The 24210-nt window shown below is 28.1% G+C and overlaps 1 protein-coding gene across 1 annotated transcript in view; it reads left to right on the forward strand.

Moving 5' to 3' along the window:
* Positions 1-23261, forward strand: part of LOC107455538 (E3 ubiquitin-protein ligase znrf2) — a 57053-nt gene extending 33792 nt beyond the window's left edge. Inside the window, exons 2-4 of the mRNA XM_016073144.3 lie at positions 12984-13079; positions 15358-15463; positions 18399-23261. Coding sequence (XP_015928630.1) covers positions 12984-13079; positions 15358-15463; positions 18399-18456 — 260 coding nt within the window. The 3' untranslated portion in view covers positions 18457-23261. The remainder of the gene's footprint in view (positions 1-12983; positions 13080-15357; positions 15464-18398) is intronic.
* Positions 23262-24210: the final 949 nt, after the last annotated feature.

The following is a 24210-nucleotide window of genomic DNA, read 5'->3' on the forward strand; positions in this document are numbered from 1 at the left end:
ATTTGTTGTTATTCCGTGTGGATCTGTGAAGAGTGTTTTTGCGCTCTAGCGAAAGATGTACACATCAAGTGCTGCTGCTAGAAATAAAATAAAAAATTCAATTTTATTAAAGCCCTTACTTCCTGGACAAACTGGTACCCGTTGATCTGAAGCTGGGTGGGCTTCAAGCCACTACTGGGGATCGAAACCCGGTTTTTCACAACGGTTTTGCCATCCTAAAAGTTAAGAACTGGAAAACAATTGCTGGGAGAAGGGCAGAATGGGAAAAGCTTCTGAGGAAGGCCCAGGCCCACAAAGGGCTGTCGTGCCAATGCTGATGATAATTGCCTTACCTATTGACCAATCACAGCTCATTGACTCGAATAATTAAGTATAAAGTCGTTAAATCGATAGTATATTAGTGGAAAAAATTTACATATTGTGAAATTATTAGCTAAATTTTTTTAAATTTTAATTGAAGCTGAAATGAATTACATGCTTATTAATGATTCGATCAAATTCGAAATTTCATCCGGTTAAATGGAAATTTCCCCCTTCCAATCGCGTCACCCCTGAAAATTGAATTATTGAAATCACCATCCATATACTTTCAGAAAAAGATGTTCTTAAATGTCTAGATGTCCTTACCTTCAACTTCCAGCGGCTTCTTGAATCTCAACCAGGAGACGTCTCTGTACTTTAATCTCCACAAAGCATAAGCAGCTAAAAAGGTCAGAAGAACCGCAGGAAACATATGAAGAGCATATTGGCCGTATTCAATCTTCTACGGAAAGATCAATGGGGGCTAATTCAAAATAATGTGAGGCACTACGAAAAATTGTATCATACTGTCATCAGTCTCCCGTCGTGGCGGGTACCATGGTTACGAGGAAAATTCACTTCGAATAGGGGTGCTGGGTGAATAGTTTTGTCTTGATTTTGGCATAGGTCAGCGTGAGTAAGTCAAATTCTGTCTCACCTCCGTAACTAATTTAAAGTACTGAACGAAAATGAATTCAGGCAAGTCTTGAGTAATCCATAAAATTTAAATTGCTTTTTTTTTCTCTAAATACCAAAATGCTCAGAAAGTCATTGGTATAGAACTCCCATTTCATTTCAGTATTTGGAACTTCATAGCTTACTCTAGGTTAGCCTGAATTCACTTTTTCTATACTTTTAATTTTAAATTACTTATAGAGGTGAAAGGGAATTTTCGATGAAAAGTTCCTACCCTGGTATAGTGTCTTCTTAGGCGAGACAAACCTTACATGGTACTGATATAAAATATCTTCAATTGAATATCTTTACCATTTGGCTATCCTTGAAAGATTTTCATCTTTTACTGCAAATGCGAGTAAATTTCACGCAAGAAAGTCCCCTCTAATGCGGTTCTATTTCTTACTGAAGTTCCAGTTTCTTTGTCTTTTGAATTGGCAATTGGTAGCAGCATTTTCAATTTATAGTTCAATACTAGGTATAATTAAATAAATATACTTAGGTGGAAATTTTTTTTCCTCTCCATTAAATATTCTGAAAATGGTTTCATCCAGTATTTGAAAACAAAGGTTTTTCTGCGTGGAACAGTATTGCAGGGGTGGAGAATATGTCCGATTCCACGTTTGGTCAAAAATTGCAAAAAAAATTTTTATTGTTAAAAAAAAATAAAAAATTATAGCTTCACAAATTGGAATTGTAAATCATTACTACTTCAATATATTTTTTATTTTTAAACCCATGTGTTAGTTTATTGAAGAATTATGTAAAATAATTTTTTTTTTGTTGTTCAAAGAATTTTTTTAAAACAAAATACAAAATTTACTTTCTTATAATATTTTTTATAATATTTTGTATAATCTTGTATTAATATTTAATAATATTTTAATATTTTTGTAACTAAAAAGAAAAGTAGGTAGGTACTTTATTTACTTCGCACTAAAGCTGCACAATGCGCTATCGGTCTGGTAAAAACATCCCTGAGGATGATCAGAAGACATGCCATCGCAATTTTGATCCTCTGTAGAGGGGATGGTTCCCCTGCTCTAGTTGCTCGACGATCTGCGCTTGAAGTCATGCAGTTTAACAAGAACCGATACCGTGTAACTCGGCCCCTACGCTAGCTTAACTTATTAAATGGTTACCCACCCGCTCACTGTCCGCAGCCAGTGATGCTTGACTTCGGTGTTCTACTAGGGAACATTGTCTTTACGATCAGTCCAGGTAGATAGGTACTTCATTTACGTCACACTAGAGCTGCATAATGGGCTATTGGCGACGGTTTTGGGAAACATCCCATCGCAATTTTGATCTTCGGCAGAGGGGATGGCTCCCCTGCTTTGGTAGCCCGACGACCTGCGCACGAAGTTGAGCACTTAACGGTGCAACAGTTTGACGAGGACTGATACCGCTCACCCTCGGTCCTTACGCAGGCTGATTAGACTGGTCGCCCACCCGCTCACTGACCGCATCCAGTGATGCTTGACTTTGGTGTGCTACTGAGAAGCGTGTCTTTACGATGCGGAACAAGAAAAAGGAAACGGGAAAAAAAAAATATATAATTTGTAGGGAAATTTCAGACCAAAAAAAATCTGCAAATTTTCTCAGATTTTTTTGGAATTAAGCAGGATTTGAGAATTTTTTGCCCCCCCCCCTGAAGAATTTTTTAAACAATTTAGCAGTTAAAGAATTTTTTAACATCGAGTCCAAGAATAAAGCAATATTGTTTCCAAGAATAAAAAGAAAATTTCTTAATTTTATTAAAATTACATTTAAAAAAAAAATAAAAATCTAATCTGCCACCGTGGAAATGCCCTTCAAATTTGATCTAGCAAATAATGATACTCCTTTTCATTTTCCATTTCTTTTTGAATGCGTAATATGCCCTCTCTCCTTATAATTTTTACTTTTCTATTTTTACATTTTCCATTTGCTATCTCGTTTACATATAGTATAGCGCACATATAGTATCTCGTACAGTATAGCGCAATCTGGGTTCAGTGACGTAAAGCTCAGCATAAATACTTGCAGGCGCAACAAAATAGTTGGAAATTGTATATACATGGAAAAGCTAGTTTATTTTTCCTTTCACATTTTTCTAGAAAATATGAATTTGCTTTATTATCTTTAAGGGCCAATAACCTCATGCATTGTAAATTATGTTGTTTGCCGGAAGAAAAGGTTTTTTTTTTTACTTTTCTTGTCGGCGGTCGAGGAAAATAACGTTTAAAACCACGCTGGAAGTTACTTCATTGTGTGAGGGAAGGGTGTAATTGGTTTTAAAATAATTTTGAAAAGGAAATGTATATTGAGCTTTTGGAAATGTTTGTTTATTGCCCTTTTTGTATTGTCTGGGTGGTGGAGTTTATGGCCCCAATTTTATTTTATTTCATAACCGTCGTCGAACAGCCGACACAATTTTGAGTTTACGACTACCAATGTTCAACTCTGTAACCTTGTAATTTTTAACCCAATCAGAAAGATAAGGGAACTCTTGGATCAAGTATTGGGAGTAATTTGCATCTTGGGAGGGAGACTTTTTGTTGGAATTAACTTGCATTTGCGTTATATGGAGAGGAAAACCCCGTAAACCTCCCACGGTTAGCCTGGCGGCGAGGGAACTCAAACCCATGATCCATATCACTGGAGTTATGTTACGTCAGCACTGTGGTCGTAGCAGAATTCGTGCCGATCAGTCACAGCTAAAATTCGAACCTGGGGCACTTCAATTGGGAGGCAAACGTTTTATCCCCTGTGCCCCCGCGGTATTATACGGCAACATCGCCAGCAATCTTATCGAATAAGAATATATCATGATAATTTTTGTCAAATGTAATTATCGAATGCGATAATATCGCTATCCTTATCAATAACGTAATATATTTAAAAGATGATGTTGCGAATATTGTAATTACCGATAATTATTGAATACGATATTATTGTGAAGCGTTGATTAATCTATTAGGGCTTCGAAAATACTAATCAATTACGAACACTTTACTACTTAATTTAATGTTTATTTTTAAATTACTTTGTTGCATTTTTAAACTTTAATTGGAAATTGTTTTTGAAAAAAAAACTTATTTTTTTATATATTTTCAGAAAATAAGTTTTGTTGTAGGAAGAGTCTACTTCGAATTATTTTACAGATCTTTTTCTATTGATGCATTTAGAAAAAGAAAGTGGGGAGAAAGAATTGATTCCTATCTTGTTTCCAGAACATATTAAGCTTCCACAATCCTTTTCAATTATAAACGATAAGATCTCAGTTAGATTGAAACGGAAGTAAACAAGGCATAGAACTGTCATACATATTTTGTTTGTTGTTTATGTCTTTTGCTTACTACTAGCCGGTATATAATTGGATTCTTGCGTTCGCGAACACGATAACCTCGCTTATATAATATTTTTTTCTTTGTTTTTTTTTCATACGCTGTGAATACAAGAAAACGCTTTGTATTTTTAGATGGTGGTATACTCCTAAAATAAAATAGGTTTCCCTTTCATTCTCCAAGTAACTAATTAAAACTAATGACTTAAAAGAAGGATTTTTATATTTGGTTTTATTTCTTTTTTCTCTATATTAAAATATCGCCGCCACCGCTGTTACGACGGTGTCCAACCAGGTGTCTGTCCAGGCCAAATTTATGACCGTTTAGCGGTACCTTCACAAATTCAACTTTAGGAAAAACAGTAGTTTCACAAAATACTTTTTCTTAAAATTTTATTTTTGTATTCCGTGCGAAACGATAAATCCATATTTTTGTGTTGATTTTTTAATATAATTTTGAAATTTCACAAATTATGTCTAAATTTTCACAAAATAGGTACAGATCCCTGCCAACTATCCTAGACAGATCTCTGCCAACTTTATGTTAGTTTTGTGTTGTTACACAAAAACTTTTTAGAGTTACGACGGTGTGTTGGAAAATACACTGGCTGTGTGATTAAATCAAAAAATAAATAACATTCGATTATTAATTTGAGAATTATTAAGTGTTAAAAAAATACTCTGCGGGCCGCTCTACAGGACGGAGGAACTTTATGTTAATTTTGTGTTGTTGCACAAAAGCTATTAGACTTAGAAACTACTACGGTGTGTAGGAAAATGCTCAGGGAGTGCGATGAAATAAAAAAAACTAACATTCGATTATTGGTTTTAGAATTATTAACTGTTAAATTTGTGGGGAAAAAATACTCTGCGGGCCGCTCTACAGGTCGGATGAATGCAACTGTTGAGTTGAAATTTGACGTGCTAAAAGGCCATATTTGTATCATATTAAACTTAACAAGAATGAAAAACAAAAATTTCAAATTTCTTTCTATTTCAATTTCAAATTCGTGATTTTCCCCCCTTGTGTTTGTTTTTAATATTGACTATTGGAATATATCCATTGTTGATGAAAAATTAATTTTTTCCCCTTCGAAATTGTTTTTGTGATTCCCCTTTCCGATTTCTGAGATTTTATTTGGTTTATAATCTGTGGTGTCTGCCTATCGTAAAACTAGGCTCTCCCCCTCAATAGTCAGGGATCTGTTTAGAAAAAATTCACAAAATATCTTTTCATAAAACAAAATATTTTAATTCAAACATAGATTCAATTCCATTAAACAAAATTTTCACAAAATATTTTAACTTAAAAACGGACCCTTCACAAAATGATTTATCTTTTAATCGGACCCTTGACAAATTTGTTTATCTTCATTATTGTTTTGTTAATCGTATAAACCCTTTCCAGGGGGAGGGGGGAGGAAGACATGTAAACGTACTAAGTTTTGTCTTCGGCAGACGCTTTTTCCATTATTCGTCCGAAATGAATATTCTGCGTTCAGCAGTATAGGCTTATTACCAAATATTTGTATGTTGCATCTCTAATTTAATAGCAGCAATTGCTGTTTATCTAATAACATTTACTTTTTTTAAACTATAATTTTTTTAATTACAATTTTACAGTGTTGAGCATAATCTNTCCATTATTCGTCCGAAATGAATATTCTGCGTTCAGCAGTATAGGCTTATTACCAAATATTTGTATGTTGCATCTCTAATTTAGTAGCAGCAATTGCAGTTTATCTTATAACATTTACTTTTTTTAAATTATAATTTTACAGTGTTGAGCATAATCTTGTATCTATTTACAATTTAAAAACTCCTTGAAAAAGTTTTTTGCAATAACCGGACCCTATTTGCACAAATTCATAAAAGCAGGACTCTGGTTGAAAGAATGTAACTTAACGTTTATTTTATATTCACAAATGAAGAGTAATTGTTTCACAATTTTACAAAAACCGGACCATAAGTTTCATCGGAGAAAATAGTTGTATTGTCATAAGATAAAGTTAGTACGAATATGCAAATTCATTTACGCCTGACTCATACTCACCTATCCATCCGTCAGGGAAAAAAAATCACGACTGTTTTGTTGGAGAAAATTATTACAGTGAACTGACAATTCAATGCATATATAAATCACGATTGTATCAACCAATTAGAGAAATACAAGCTAAGTTTTGCAGTCCTAGTGATGGTTTGGAATTTTGATTTTATTAGCCATTGTTCATAAATCGCATTAGTTTTATTATTCAATTTGCTGGATTTAAAATCAATAGAAAAAATGTTCTTAAGTAGTTGAAATTAGTCTGAAGCGCCATGAAGTTAATGGTTTTTAGCGTAGGCTTGTGCAGGTTGTCCCAACTGGAGCTGAAATTTCCTTTTCATTAGAGAGATTTAGCAGTTTCAGGTTATATCCCGCAATATCATGTAAGTGTGACTTGCTGAAGCAATGTTCTGATTGGTACATACGTATGTGAACACATACGTGAAAGTGCTTAGTCTCAAAAGAGAGAAGTATTCATCATTTAGAGAGATTTAGCACTGCACGTACATACTGTCACTCATAATTTGGTACTTTTATGTTACGTTCACGTACGTATGTTTTGCGCAAGCTGTGTAGAGAACCGAGTTTGTTCTGTCGTAACTGCGCTTCGTAGAACACGTGTGCGCGAAAGTGCTTCATCTGACTAATTAATGCCAAAAATGTAATTTAATCAAAAAATTAAGACACTTTGCAATTTATTTTATAACAACGCATGTAGTAAATGCCGTTTTCGACTTGAATGGCTTATTAACTTTTTTTTTGGTGAAACTTTCAAACAGAATTAGAGGCTGCATCTTAGCGTTAACCGTCTATTATTATTATTGCAGGCTTGTGCGTGCTTTTGCCTGAACTTTTGACTTAGCCTTTGAACCTTTGATAAAACCTTTGAGGAAAAAAACAGAAGAAAAAAAGTTTGTGGGCGTTTAATTGCACGATTTTTAGATTATCAATTCTTGTCTTCCCAATAGAAGGGTATGCGTAAAGAATATCGACGATACTTCGTTTCTGACTGTACCAATTCAAAATTTGCGTGTACAATAAAGTGACACTTTTTTATCTATCCAGTGAATACAAAAATTTCAAATAAGTTCCAATTTTTTTAAAATTTAAAGTTAAATTTTGAGATAAAATTTTAAAAAGCGGAAAAAAAGTATTTTATTTTGTGTTTGGCATTGTGTGTACAGTGTACAAAATGAAAAAGTGAACACCCTGAATGACTTTTGATCAATGATCGGATTTTCACCCACTAAGACTCCATACTTTTAAGGCCCAAGCTTAAATATGCTAATTGATTATTAGTACAAACGATATTTCAAGTTACGAAATTAGACTCAAAAACGTACTTTTTCTGAATAAATTTATTTTCCACCGAATCAGGTTTTTGACCCTTAAAATAAGGGGCAATCTGGAAAGTATGGTCCTAATAGATAAGTCGAGAGCGATCGGAAATTTGGATGGTTTCATTTTTTGACGTATTTGGAGGATGCTTGTTAAGGGAATCAAAAAAACAAAAACAAATTATTTTTACAGAATTTTAAAATTTGTTTATCTGAAGATAATTCCATGCAAAAAAAATATTTTTAATTATTATTTATAAAATTATTTTGTTTAAAAATAGTCTAAAAATTTTGAATTATAAGGTAACAGATTCATATATAATTTTAAGGAACGTAATTTTAAATGGCAAAATACAAAATTTGAGCGAAATCAGTTAAATAGGTTTCGAGAAATCAAATTTTAAATACGCGACTATTCGATTTAGAAACTCACTATAAAAATATTCTGCAATAAANAAAAAAGAAAAAAAAAAAAAAAAAAAAATGCTGAAAATAAAAATTAATAATTTTCTAGGTAATGATTAAAAATAACTTAAAAAAAGCTCATTTTTTTTAAAATAATTTATCGCACTTAAATTTTTACTTTTTTAGCTACATATTTCTAAATAAAAAACGCATTTTCTGCCTTTAATTATTACGATTTCCTAAATAAGATCAGGGATCTGTCCAGACATTTTGTGAAAAGTCCTGTTTTTGTAAAATTGTGAAAAAATTACTCGTAATTTGTGAATATAAAATGAGCGTTAAGTCCCCCATTCTTTCAACCAGACTGCGTTTGTGAAATTGTGCAAATAGGGTCCTGTTATTGCAAAAAAACCTTTTCAAGGAGTTTTTAAATTGTAAATAGATACAAGATTATGCTCAACTCTGTAAAATCATAATAATAAAAAAATTTTCTTTCAAAAATTAACAGCAATTGCTGCTGCTAAATTAGAGATACAACATGCAAATATTTGGTATTTAGCCTATACTTCTGAACGCAGAATATTCATTTCGAACGAATAATAGAAACAAAATCACTCACATTTTTAATAATTTCAACTGACATACTTACACAACTTAGTTATGTATCACTTTTAATGTGTTACGCATTAAGTAAACTTATTCTTAAATTTATAATATATTTTATTTAAAAAATTGCCAGTGATTATTTTTTATTTACATAATATTCTATTAATTAATTTGATGGATAAATATAAATTGATATAAATTGATCAATTATTTATTTACAATATATATATATATATATGATTTTATATTAATAAGAATGCCCACACGACATTTGTAAAAGTAGAAATATTTTCTTAGAATACTAGAATTCTATCAGTATTCGACAGAATTCGATGAGCAATAACACTAATTGATTTATGCCGTTTATTTACTTTTTATTTATTAATTTTTAACTCATTTTCTTTATTTATTTTTTTGTCCGGGAGATTGTATTTGCTTTACCGGATTTTTGAGTGCTATTTTATGCGCAAATTAACTGTATAATGTGGATCCCCCATTGACCTTGGCGAATTTATATATCACGTTCGGTTAATATCGACTATGTCAACTTTCATCTATAGATAGAATCAAGTTTTAACATGTCTTATATATTAGTGAATTGGTATTTATTATTTATAGTGATAGTTACGCTACAATAGCACCTTGAATTTTGCTAACGTTATATATATATATATGTATATTATTAAACTACTGTATTGTATTAGATAGTTTATTTGGAAAGGTAGTACCTGTGATTAAAACTCGCGACTGTGGAGAATATTGAATAAATTTGGTTCTTGATTATAGAAATCACTTTATAAGGATGATCAATTTAACAGGTATCTAAGAATTACCTGTTTATTATAAATAAAAAAGAATTATATAATCTGTTTAACAGTTTTTTAAAATAGTTATGAACAATTTTGGAACTTTCTTTATCTCCTTCATCTTAAAATGTCGTTTGTAAATGGCGAAACGATCCTTGAACCACGTTCACCTTTCTTTCGAAAATAATCCTTCTTAGGTTCTGCTTCGCTCATTGTATTCGAAATTCTTCCTCTTGCTTAATGCTTACGTCATTTTTTTGACCATTATCATGAATTCAAGGTAGTGTTTTATTTTGTTCAAATACAGGCGTGAGTAATTTTAATCGTCGTAATTTTGTGAAATAAATTTATTTTGGAATTGGAGCGGAACTTATTTCGATTTATTATGTTGAATATTTTCCCAGGAATGTGGAAATATCCATGTTAGCCGATTTATTTATCTTTTGTCAAATTATGTATTATTATATCCAAGAACAATTTGCTTGTTGACTGTTAGGTTTTATTTTATTATTATATTTTTATAATAAAATTTTGAATTATTTCTTTTTTATTCCTTTAATGCTGCTTGAACTTATTCAAGTAAAACATCACTAAATTGTTATTTTTAATAATTTTTTTTGTAATTTTATATGTTTCAATATTTTTTTAAAAATTTTATAAAATTTGAAATTATGTTTTTTTTTTCTGTTAAGCTTGACATTTTTTTTCTACTTTTTGTTTGTTGTCACTGCTTCGTATTTCTCATTACTTTTTAAATTATTCTCATTACTTTTTAATTTATTATTTTTTGAATATTCAAAGAAATTTTAGTTAATTGACAAATTATAATAGCGGGCATTCAAAAGTTTCTTTTTTGAAAACTAGAGATAATAAATGTTAGAAACAATTATTTTATGTTTTAAAAAATCAAGTTTCTAATTTTTTTTCCCCATTTAATTTTTTTTTTAATTGAAAGCTATTACATCATATGAATTAACAACCATAACCTTTTAGCAAATAATAGGCTATTTTTATAACTGTAATAGCTGGTAAAGTGTAATAACTGTTATGATTTACTGTTAACTGTTAAATTAAACGAAGTTATGTACACTACATGACTAGCGGCCATTACCGTTTTAGAAGGCCGCTCTCAAAGGTGGGAGTTCTCAAATTGTTCTGGGGACTGAGTGTTTATTAACAAGTTTTTTTAAAAAGAAAATTACAGAGAATTTTTTTATATCTATAAACCTTTATTCAGGCTTGCCCTTTTTGATTTCTGCCTACTGCCATCACTTGTCAATTAACAATGTCGAAAGTAAATTTCATTTAGCTGAAAAGCTAGAGTTGTAGCCCCCCCCCCCTCAGGAAAAGAAAACAGCATTAGTGTCAGGTCTTGGGCAAAATACTCTTTAAATTGTTAATAGTCACATAATTTTGAAGAAAACGATCATATAAGTCCATACTTATTTTATTTATTTTTGTTAATTTTTATTCAAGAAAATTGTATAAAACTATGTGTATGTACAATATATATATTTGTTTTTAATTTTTGGGTTAATTTTTAGCTTGTAATAATGATGAGTGTAAAATAAACCATCTCTAAATGCATTACAAATAGTCTTGTACTGCCACCTTGTGTATGTATATAGATTATGAAATAATCATGATTCATACGGGTGTGAGAAATAGATTCTCTTACTTTTTTTCGCGCATTACTCATGAACACACCAGCTCGGAAATATCACGGGCGCAAGAAATAGGGGGGCGAAACTTCAACTTGTTTCAATAAAAATTTTGAAACTTTTATGTTAGTTTTTTAGCCTTTTGTTAAGTGCTCTTTTCATCCTCGAAGAATAATATTTACAAATTTAAAGGTAAACCAGCATTACGAAATGTATGTACAGTGCTCCAAAAAAAGAAAAAAAAATGGACCACCCTGATCTAATAATGAACTTTTGATCTAATGATCGGATCTTCACGTTCTAGGACACAATCTTAATGGTTCAAGAACGTAACCTCAAATATGCTAATTTATTTGTGCAGACGACATTTTAAGTTACGAAATCAGACAAATTAACGTACTTTCTCTGAAGAAACATATCTTTTTTTTCCAACGGATTTAGATTTCTGACTTCCAAAATATAGGTAGGGTGTAGCCGCAATCTGGGAAAATATGGTCCCAACAACTTGGTCAGGATAGCTCTCCCAAGTTTGAACCCCATAATGTTAATTTTACTTCTTGCGTATTTTGCTATATCTCAAGAACTTTTTAAAGTAATTGAAATTTTTTTACATACAATTATAAAATTCGTTTATCCAAAGATAATTAATTCCATGAAAGAAATAGCATTTAGTAAATATTTATTATTTTTTATTATTTTATTTAAGAATGGTCGAAAAATTTTGAATTGTAAGGCATTTAATTCTTTGCATCATTTTAAAAAATGTAATTTTATATAGCAAAATACGAAATTTGAACAAAATCGGTTGAATAGTTCCTTAGAAATCGAATTTTAAGTATCTGACTTTTTTGAAATTCGATTTCTCAGGAACTATTCGACCGATTTTGCTCAAATTTCGTATTTTGCTATAGAATATATTCTTTAAAGCAATATAAAAAAATGTATACCTTACAGTTCAAAATTTTTTTCGACCGTTCTTAAATAAAGTAATAAAAAAGAATAAATATTTACTAAATGTTTTTTTTAATAGAAATATTTCTTAATTTTATAATTGTGTGTAAAAAGTTTTCAATGCGCTTAAAAATTTCTCGAGATGTAGTGAAATACTCAAAAAGTAAAATTAACATTAAGGGATCCAAACTTTGGAACGCTCTCCTGACTAAACTATTGGTACCACATTTCCCAGATTATGGCTACCTCCCATATTTTGAGGTCAGATGTCCGAATCCGTCTTTAAAGGAAAAAAAAACTTTGTTTATTCAAAGAAAGTAAGTTTTTGTCTCTGGTTTCGTAACTTGAAATATCATCTGCTTTTATTAATTACCATATTTGAGGTCATCCCTTCCAGCCATTAAGATAGAGTTCTAGAACGTCAAAGTCCGACTATCAAATCAAAAGTTATTCACAGTGGTCCGTTTTTTATTTTGCTCACTGTATGCTAGTATGTTGTTAAGAAAACATCTCCTAATTTTGTAAATTGAGTACATATTGGTATTTTAATTCAACACCTATTAATTTGTATTATATAAATTCCAATTTCTTTCTCTAAAATAAGATACTTTTTCTGTCTTCTCTCCTTTAATAATAAAAATAAAGTAATGCCCAGGTTTAGGTTTTTTTTAAACCGTAAATTGTGGGGATCACTAGCACGAACAAAACGTAAAAAGTGGTACTAAATTTATCTACTACTTTCTATTTCCTTTAAAAAAAATTATGTAATTTTGAAGTCTTATTATTTTTACTTTTGAAGCAATTAACCAATTTAGAAGCTAATTGTGTTTTTATTGATTGATGTTAAATTCAAATGTCTTATTTTAGGAATCAAGTGCCCAGTATGTTCAAAATTTGTGCCACCAGACGATGTAGAGTGCCATTTAGTTATGTGTCTTACAAAGCCAAGAATAATATATAATGGTAATAACAAAGAAAGTTGTAACTCCATTTTTATATGTTTAGTTTTTTGTTGTCTTTCATGTTCGACTATGTTATTTAAATCCTGTATTTTTCTACTACATTACACGAATCTTGATTTTTTTAATCTTTATTATTGAATTAATGAGTTAAATAAAATAATAGGAATTGTTTCTATTACTGTTATGTAAATGCTACAAATACCAAAGATGTCTATTTCCTACTATAAATTTCTTAGATTAAAAAAAATATTAAAATTATAACAAAAAAATGTATTTTTAAAATTTTTACCAAATTTTGAATTACTTCAGTGCAAAGAATTTAAAATTTAAGGTTCAAGATTAAATATAAGGTTCAAGAAATGATTTTTTTTTAAAACCTGATTTATCTGATTTAAATCAGAGTTTTTATAAAGATACTTCTTAAACTTAGGTTTATGAATAATTTAATATTGTAACTGTTAATTATAATTGAAACATTATTGCAAATAAATCGTAACAATACATTTCCAGCAATATTACTGAATTAAAAATTGTTTTAATATGTGCATTAAAGCATGATTCAAATTAATTGCAAATGGAATAAGAGACATCATAATTAACTATTGAAAAGCAGGCTAAAAGATCAAAAAAGTTAATTTCGCATTTACTTTTTAATATTTGGAAATGACAAAATAAATAGCAAAGATTTTTATATTTTACCTTTGATATAAGTTGACAAATGTTTCTAGTTATAATAACTTAACTAGTTTTTTGAAGAAAAAAAAATTACACTTGAAAAAAAGGCAATCTCTAAGATACAGAAATATCTTAAAGATTGCCTATGATTAATCGGAAAGCAATCTTTAAGATTTTTATATTGCAATCTTAAAGATTGCAATATAAAAAATAAATTATTGTTTTGAAGATTGTTTTATGTTTAGTTAATTGTTTAAATGATATTTAGAGACTGTTGCTAATATTAATATAATGTAATGTTATTGATAAGTGCCAAGTATTGATGTAATTTTGTTAGTTTTAACTTAATTAACGCAACAATATCTTTGCAAAGAAATTAAATGATGAAAATCATTAAAGAAATTTAAAATATTTAATTTTATAATGTAAATTTTTAAATTAATGTTTTTTTCCCCTTCAAATAACGTTTGTTGTATAGCAATGTTTTTCTTCTTCTTTTTTTAAAAAAAGGATTTAAATCATAATTTTAAATCAATTAGATTAAATGTGTCAATTGTAATTTAGTGAAATTTTTTGGATTTGTTAAAGATCATGTCAGCCGCTTTCTCCTGTTTTAAATATTATTTCTATCATCTTACACAGATAGTAGCTATGGTTCACTATCTATTAAGTCTTTATTTTGCTCCGAAACTTTGGCAAAACATTCTTGATTTATAGCGATGATTTTTTTAAAAAGCAGAATTTAAATAATGATTTTAATTAAGAATTTAAATAATGATTTTAATTAAGATTTAAATCAATCAGATAAAATGTGTCAATTGTAATTTGGTGAATTTTTTTGGATGTGTTTGAGATCGTGTCAGCCACTTAAGTATTATTTCTATCATCTTACACAGATAGAAGCTCTGGTCCACTATTTATGTGATTAAAGATTTTATTTGCTCTGAAACTTTAACAAAACATTCTTGACTATATTCTTTTTAGCAATATGCTCCAAAGCAGAAACCTCACTTCACCAAAGCAGGTGCTGCAGATTATCACATCTGTAAATAATTTTTCTTATCAGTTAAAAAAATGCCTAGAAGAGAAAGGGAGAAAGCATTCAATCAATATGAACTTCTTTACTTAGTTACTATCAGTTTCAGTTCTGTGATGAAATTTGTTTACCAATGTGTATGTATATATATATAAGCTGAAGAAAATGTATGTTTTTATTTAATTATTAGAATTTTGAAAAAAGAAATTTAGAAATTTTTTTAAACTTTTTTTTAATACTTGGTTGCAATTTATATTGTGATTTATTCTATTCTTTCAAAATACTATTATATAAAATTTGAATTAAATTAACAGTAATTTTAAATAACATATTTTTTTTATATAAAATTTTTTATACATGTACCTTATGTTTTTAAATCTACATACATACAAGTTAAATTTAATTTTCACAATATTCTCTTTTGGCAGTCACCTACAAATTTGAAAATTATACAGCAGATAGATTCTATAAATTCTGCTACCAGGACAATATGTAAAAAAATAACTTTTGTCAATGTTTGTTTGTAAAAATTTGTGTATAATGTATATTTTTTCCTTATTATTCACAGAAGACGTTTTAATTGAAGATAAAGGAGAATGTGTTATATGTCTAGATGATTTAACTCAGGGGGATACAATAGCCAGGTTACCTTGCTTGTGTATATATCATAAAACGTAAGGAAACATCTATTTGATTATTTCTTTTTGTTATGTAGTTTATATTAATCAGTGGTCAAGAAAATTTCTTTCTAATCAACTATATTTACTTTTTCACAAATGTAGTTTATAACAAATATTTTATTAAATTACAAACTACTTTAAAAATACAATAACTTAACTACTTTTAAGACACAAACTAATGCATTTATATCTACAGTGTTGCCACAGGCGACTAAAATGCAACTATTTGCAACTATTTTCATCATGAGGCGACTATGGCAACTTTTTTTGCCTGAAAAGAATTAAAAAGCAACTATTTTCAGGAAAAGGAGACTATTAGGAGATTTTTCTGTACTCCTAGAAATTTTTTTTGGCATAAATTGGGTTGAAAACCTGCAGTCTGTGAAATCTTCGGAACACACAGAATTTCTTTTCTTAAAAAATAAAAAATGTAAAATAAAAATAATAAAATTTAAAAAAATGAAAAAATGAAAAATTTTAGATTGCAAATTTGAGTCATCACTTCTTAATGCGTTCAATTTGCACAGATTCTATCGTAAGTCTATTTCGTTTCTCGATCGCCTTTTCAACGGTTATTATTACGAAATTCTGCATAGTTTTAAAAAACCCAATTTTTTATATGATATTACTAAGCATGAATTTCGAATTTGAGTAATCACTTTTCACAAAAACTCACCATACATAATATTTACGCGAATAGTTTATATAAAAATTTTCATATTTGCCACCAACTTGACTAAATGGATCATGGTATACGACAATTAAGTCATTTAATAAAATTTTAGTCTTATTTTTGCTGAATTTTTGTTCTTATTTAGGCAACTATTTTCATGCTTTAGGCTACTAAAAGCAACTATTTTGTTCATTTTTTTTTCTGTGACAACCCTGTATCTATTAAGAAAACTCAATACATATGTATCTATTGATTACTTTCTTTTTGTTTTGTATTTATATCAAACAGTGGTCAGAAACATTTCTTTGCAATTGACTTCATTTACTTTTTAACTAATGTAGTTAACTATAACAATTATTTTTTTAGATTGCAGACTACTTTCATAATATAATCACTTCTTACCTACCTTTAGGAGGCAAAATTTGCAATTTATTGACATGTTTAAAATTAAAAAAAAAGTTTATGATTGATAGAGAATTTGTAAAAAATTAGTTTAGAGTAATGAATTTACTTCTGGACTAGAAAATATAAATCCTCTTCACTACCTCAATCCACCTATGTGGACCTTCACATCTTACCTTCTAAAAACATGCTATTAGAAAATTTATAGTCTTACGCTCACTGAAACATTTGTAGTTATTTAACCTTTCTGGGGATTTTGTAGTAGGTGCAGAATATGAAAGTTATTTGGGTAGAAATCCACGTAAACAGAAGTGATTTTCGAAAAATGAAGCTAAATACACATGCTTGAAAATGTAACTAATTTTGAATATTATGTAATTTAGTTATTTTGAAAAAAATATTTTTCTTTTTACTTAGTAGTTCTGTGATCTGTATAAAGCATTTAAATTTATATTTAATTAATATTTTAAAATAATACAGTCAAGAACATGCAGGTCCGCGTATGAGTACCTTGGTACGTATGGCAAAATTTATGACAGCATAGTTGTCAAGTGAAATCTCATAGTATTATAAGTGTTCAATTATATCTATTTAGTAATATTTTCATGTGTATTTTAATTAATTGTTTTATATTAAGGTACATACTAAAAAGGTACATACATTTAATAACTTGAACTTTTTGTGTTTTTTTCCCTTAATTTTAAAAATTTTACCCCCAAGAATGAAAGAATATTTTTTATAGTTAATGTAAGATTATTTTCAATAATTATTTATTTTCCGTTTGGTCAATTAAACTAGTTTTGAAAATGAGATTTCATGAAGTAATGCATTGGTATTGCATTTACTATAGAATCTCATTGTAGAAAATCTTAGTATTTTTTAAATTTTTTTTCTTCTTAAATAATAATTAAATCAAAGGTATTTAAATCGACCTTAATATAACATTATAAGTGTTTGCTCCTACTTTAATTGCAATTTAACGTTTGCAATATTTATATTTTTTTTACTTAGATACTTTACTTTTAATTGTTAAACCCAACTAAAAAAATAAATATTTCAATTAGAAATAATCATTAAAAAAAGAAAAAACGATGAAGTAATACACTAATGATTATTTCTAAAATGATGGTAAGGTAAACATCTTTCAAAAAAGAAAAAAAATCCTAAAATCTTACGAGGAAACAAAAACATATTTTTAAAAAAATGACGGGAAAATTTATTGAATTTCATTCCGGTTTTTTGGTTTTCCGGTTTTCTGATTTCCGGATAACGGGTTCTGTACTACAAAGAAGTTGTGAAAAAAGAAAACACGTTGATGCGCTGACAATGATGATTTTCCGAACATTTATAAACTAAGTATCGTAAGATATTATCAAGTACACTACCCATTAATAAAGAAAGCAGTCGAGAATAAGATATGTATTCGTTCATTGTTTAAGTGGTGTAATCATTATTTTTAAAATTTGTAATTTTTTGCCCAATTGTAGCAAATATCTTCTACAGTAAAAGTGAAGAGTTTAAAGATTGTACCAACAATAAAAAAATAGATAACAGGGACTGAATATTTGTTTTCTTGCACATCATTTTGTAAAAATCTATATTTCAAAAGTCATTGACAAGAAACCAAATTCTGTGTTTTAAAATTCATTAACAAGATAATTAACTTTTAAAATTAGATGACCCATAGACTCATGGCTCAAAGACATAAAAAGATAGTGATTTGGATAATTTCTTTTATCTNACAGATATATAGTAATATTATTTATATCTTTTTGTAATTGACAGTATTATATTTTCTATAATTGATATTTTTGAAATTTATCATTGTTTTTATTTTGTTATTGTTTCTTTTAGTTGTATAGACGCCTGGTTCAAAGTGAATCGCTCCTGCCCTGAGCACCCCCTTGATTGATATGTTTGTGTGTGAACTTATAGATGCATCTGTGATCCATGGCTGTGTATATCATGTTTAGAACATCAAGTTTATGCTTTTTGTTTAACTGTTTGTGGCTAGGTGTTTGTTCCGAGAAATGAACTGCAACACTCACTGTTGACTGTTTTTTGTAGCCTTACAAGTGTGCTTATTTGTAAAATTTCACAACTTTTATCAAGCAGTAGTTGAGTGTAAATGAAGAGACGGAATGTGAACTTATGTGCAAATACAGTTGACAAATTTCTAGCCTCCTGGAACTCGTTTATTCAAATGTGCAAGGTGTCCTAAAACTGACTGATGATGAAAAAAAAAAATTTCATTTAATGAAAACCGGAAGGAGATAGAAATGTATGATTTACTACTTTTTGATTAGGAAATTCTCCCAAATTTTAAAAATTAGTTACAAAGTTTGTCAACAGGTGATGCTGCCTACTGAAAAAACTATGAAGCAATATTTTCAAAATTATCATTATTTGCAGCTACATAATAGCACAGTTTAAACACAAAATTAATGATAATCGTGCAAATAATTTAGTTTGAAGGGCCTGCAGTGAAAGAGAAGCATATTTTTTTGAAGTTTTTTCAGTTTAAGTGTGCCTTTTGATGAAAAAATCTATAGACAATTCCATCATTTATAAATGTCATTTTTGCAGGCTTTAATTAAAAGTATGTTAAAGTTAAAAAATTTAAAGAGTTTAGTAATTTATGTTAAATTATCGTTTGGTGTCATTTACACCTAGTTAAATTTTTGTAACTATTATAAGTTTAAAGGTTTATTTTAAAAAAAATTTAAAACTGGCTGTTAATTATGTAACATATTGTGGTAAGTCTGTATCAGCCAGTTTCCTATTTTTTTTAAAAAAATTTACGTTTCTAAATGTTAATATAAATGACACCAAGAATATATGAATAAATGACACCAATAATATATATAAATAAATGACACCAAGAATTGTTTTTGCAATAACTGCCAGTTTTTTTGTAAAAAAAATTTATATGCCATTAAAATATGGAAGTATGGCACTCTTAAATAATAGAACTGCTTCTGTGCGTCTAATTTTAAAACTTGGTGAAAATAAATCTTTTAAATTCTAATGCTACATATTGTGCGACGTCTGTAAAAGCCAGTTATTGATGTTGGAAAAGATTTTATTATTTTAAATGTTATTAAAACTTAAAGTGCAAAAGGCACCTAGAGTCATTTTAACAAAAATTTTTGGAACTGCTCAATTTTTATTTTTGATGTACGCACGCTTAAAATCTGCAAGTGTAACATTCATAAACGGTACAATTGCTTCTTTGTAGTTCTTTTGAAACTATTTTTTACTTTTGGAGAAAATAAATTCTCTGGTTTTCTATCCAAAAAGCTGCAAGCTGTCAATTTCTGTCTTCTTCCTATTTTCTTTTTAAATCGTCTGTATTTTTTAGGACACTCAAATAGGTGTAAACAAATTGTTATATATAGCATGACTCACTTGGCTTTGATATTTCTTGTATAAACAAAAACAAAAAAAAACTTTATAAAATAAATATGTGACATGTTTTTTTAAACAAAAGAAACTAAAAGCAACGACTTTAAACGCCCTGAATCGACAAATACTCTTTCATAATATGGCACTAAATTAGGGATATCTTAGCAAAACTAAATTGATATATTTATATTTAAAATTATAATTATTATTTTATGCATACATGAATTGATTATTTATTTTTCCACAAAGTATTTTTTTGTGCAGTGGCCAATTTTCCAATACTTTTATAACCTATGGTGTTATAAAACATTTTATCTTGACTTGTAGTTTTTCTGGAAGAAAAAAAATGATAAAAGGTACTAGCAACAACGCATAAAAATTTTAAGTTAATTCTGTTTCATAATATGGCACTAAATTAGCAATGGCTTAGAAAAAAATAGTCATATTTACATTTAAAATATATTATTTATTGTTGTGTAACAACATTTTCTGATACTTAAACAATAACAGGTGTTATGATATATTTGTAATTCATAAAATATAATTTTGTATCAAAATTTTTACCATAAATTTATGTATCAAAAGTTTTTTTTTTTTTGAATTTTATTTTTAAACATGATTTAGATTAAAAGTAACAGATAATAACGAACCATAACACCATATTATTGAATATTAACCATTTTCATGAGTGACTTTGCAAAAGTTTTTGCTTATGGTATTTTGCAAAAAGTTAAAGGATAAATCCTGTTATACTGGTCTGCTTGGCTTATTGCATCACTTGTAAACCAACTGTTAAATGTTATAACATGTTCTCCTTAAATTTTATCTTCTCTTAAGTAAAAAAATTAGTTTTGTATTACTTATAATTAGGGCCCTACAAATTGTGCTACGATACTGAAATCTGCATAACTGCCAGCATTATATCTTTATTTCTCATTTTCCTCAAAATGTCTTTGTCGGCCAAATAAAGTTGTTTTTATTTCCCCTTAACCCTATGCACTATCACTTTTTCCAATTCTGAGAAACATGAAAGGCTTAAATGTTTCATAAAAACATGCAAATTAGGAAAAAATTCTAATTTTTTTTTTTAAATTAAGTAATGTAAACAGGGCTCAAAATTAATGGTAGTTTGTTAATCCTCGAGTTGGTCCTTCACAAAATAATTTTGAGCAGTCCCCAAATCAGCAATCAATGTAAAAGATTTTTTTTCCTTCTTTTTTTTAAAAAATGGTTATGTTTTGGGCAGTGTTTTATCACAAATCAGTATAATTCAATATGATTGTGACATTATCCATTTTCTGTATTGTAATTTTTTATTTAAACTGACTACATTGCCTTTTTTTAATAAAAAAATCTGTTAGAGGCATTATAAACTCACCAGTGATAATGTGTATGGGCTATTAATATTTTTTAGAAATTGGTCAATCAAACTTAAAACTAAATTTTATTAAAACTTCTGTTTTTAACAACTTATTTTTGACTATCTCCAGTAACTAATTTAAATTCTTTCTCTCACATTTGAAAAAGTTTAATTGAAATTTTCCTTTTTTTTTTTTGCAATCTATCTGCATAAATTTGAAAAGTCGGCGTATATTTTTCACATGATTTTTAAAATACTACTACATAATTTATGGGGCCCTTCCTATAATTTTATTAATGTCTCAATTTTTTATTCAATTTTCATAACTCTAATATCTGAGCAGCTGATAATATTGCTCGAAAGGTTTGATGCTTTGTTTTTATCACTTTCTGTTATTCCATTTGAAACTAAAAATATAAATAAACAGAAAGTTTCTATGATTTTTTTTTTAAATTCAATTTTCATAATTATATTTTTTACAAAGCTAAATTACTAAATTGTAAAATTCGTGATTTGTTTTCTTTAAATTATTCCCTTTTTTAGAAAGTTTTAAAAAAATTCAGTGCTTTTTTTTATAATTTTGTTTTCTGGGTAGCTAATATTTATATTTTAGAGTTGTCCAATACTGAAATGACAGATTTATTTTCTAATTTAAACTTTCTGTTATTGTTTCAATATTAAAATAAATTGATAATATGTGCTTTACTTTATGACTTTTAAAATTATGTAGATATATGTGTGATTTATTTATCTTATATTTTCAAAAAAATGAAGTTGTTATTTATTGCTAATTAATGCCATATCTTTTATAACTAATTGAAAACATTGACTGAAAAGCGCCAAATATGTGACATTTGTCTTCTATCGGAGATAGTACTAATTATTTTTAGAGTGCCAGTGCAATTTATATAACTAAGTATAAAAAAAATATTAACTGTCTGTTATGCTGATTTGTATTTAAAAAATTCTTGGTCTTACCAGAAAAAAAAATTCAAGTATAACTTTAATTTTATAAAAGTATTTTTTTTTTAGTTACATATTTGTTTCCGTTTTATAAAATTTGATTGAGAAGTTTACATAATGTTAATCGTTTATAAAATTAATTGCATTTTTAAACAGTTATTATTTAGTTATTATCTTAGTTTCATTTATTACCTTGAATTGATTTTTATCAATATATTATTCTAATTAATTTCAGCATATCTATTTTTTTAAATCCTGGATTACTTATCCTGTTATAAATGGAAATGTAGGAATGCCACCAAGTGCTTCACATTTTCCGTAATTTTTATGAATTTTAGTTCCAGATGTACAATATGGAGATATTTTAAAAACTTATGTTTCCTAATTTACTCAGGAAATATTTTGAAAACTGTTTTTAATTCCCTGATTTGCTGAGAAAATGTTTTAGAAACTACTTATAATTAACTTATTTGTGTTTCTTATTTTTACATTTTTTTTTCAATTTTATTTTTAGGAACTTTTAACGTATTTTTTTGAAAATCAAATTTGTATTACTTTTAGCCGTTTAAGGAAAAATGTTTATCTTTTGTATATGAACAAACTTATTTTGCTAATACATAAATTTTAAGCAATATTTCTAAAATACTCTTGTAAAATCTAATTATTAATCTTTATACAAATAAATACAAAGTATTTACTCTTGTTTAAGTCAACAACTATTTTTCTGTCAGTCCAAGAATTTTTAAATCTTCTCTTTTGTGTTTTACAGGTTTAAATTTTTGGAAGTTTCATCAAACTTTTTTAATTATTCTCTTTTCAATTTTGAAACAAATCTTTATTACAAAATTAACCCTAAATTGAAACTTTTATGAAATAGGTTTTCAACTTTCTTCTGGGAACAAAATAAGAAATAAAAATTATTTTTCAGTTTTGTAACTATTTTATAAATTGTTCTAAATTCTCAATAAAATACAACAGAACAGTTTCAATATTGAACTTTTTTCTTTGTTTCTTTACTGTATGATGCAATGTGATTCATAAGTTTTTGAGATAAGAAAAGTAACTGTTGTATGCAATAATCAACTTAGTAAGTTGGTGTGCCATGGATTTTTCTTGTTTTCTCTTAGTGAGTCCCTTCTAGTGGCCCTGTTCTCTCTTAGTAATTCTTCTTTTTAACTTCTTGTCCCCTCTTAGTAAATTCTGGACTCCTTTTCCTCTCTTAGAGAGCTTTCTGACACGTAAATTGATTGATTTTCTTTAACTAGTGCTATTTCTGTGGACAAAAATTATTAAAGAAGTTGCATTAATTAAAATTATTATGGAACCAATCAGAAACCATCAACTCACTTAATAATTTGACAATTACTAAATTTAATATGACTAATACATACTAAATTTAATAATTAACTAGTTAAACTAATTTAATTGACAATGTAATATTAACTAAAATGTTGTAATTTTTGTCGATAACATACTTGCGTGTTTTTTCATTTAACCTTAAATTGCTTTTTGTTGTAATTCAACTTATTAAAAAAACAACTTCTTTAATATTAAAGAACCATTCCTGTTTCCTGTATTGTGACTAAAAATTCTAGGCTGAATACACAAATTATATATTAGCTGAATAACAGCAAAATCTTGCCAAGTAAATCCGTAAAATGTTTCGTTTTAAGGGATAAGGGAAATCTTAATAATTATAATTGGTCTATTCAGTAGCTCGGGGAAAAAAGTCGTTCTCACGAGTTAGTGAAGGGGAAAACGTTAAAATGTTAATTAATGCATAACTTGAAGCTGAAAATAGATTAAAAGACAGGATGTGAATATTAAAGTGGAGAATAGAGAGTTTTGTGTAGAATAATAAATTTAGATAGAGGAATAACATAAAAGGATTAGTTAAATCTTTTTATGTTATCTATCTATCTATCTATATATATATAT

The sequence above is a fragment of the Parasteatoda tepidariorum genome, chromosome 6 (assembly GCF_043381705.1).
Source record: "Parasteatoda tepidariorum isolate YZ-2023 chromosome 6, CAS_Ptep_4.0, whole genome shotgun sequence".
NCBI classification, from domain to species: domain Eukaryota; kingdom Metazoa; phylum Arthropoda; class Arachnida; order Araneae; family Theridiidae; genus Parasteatoda; species Parasteatoda tepidariorum.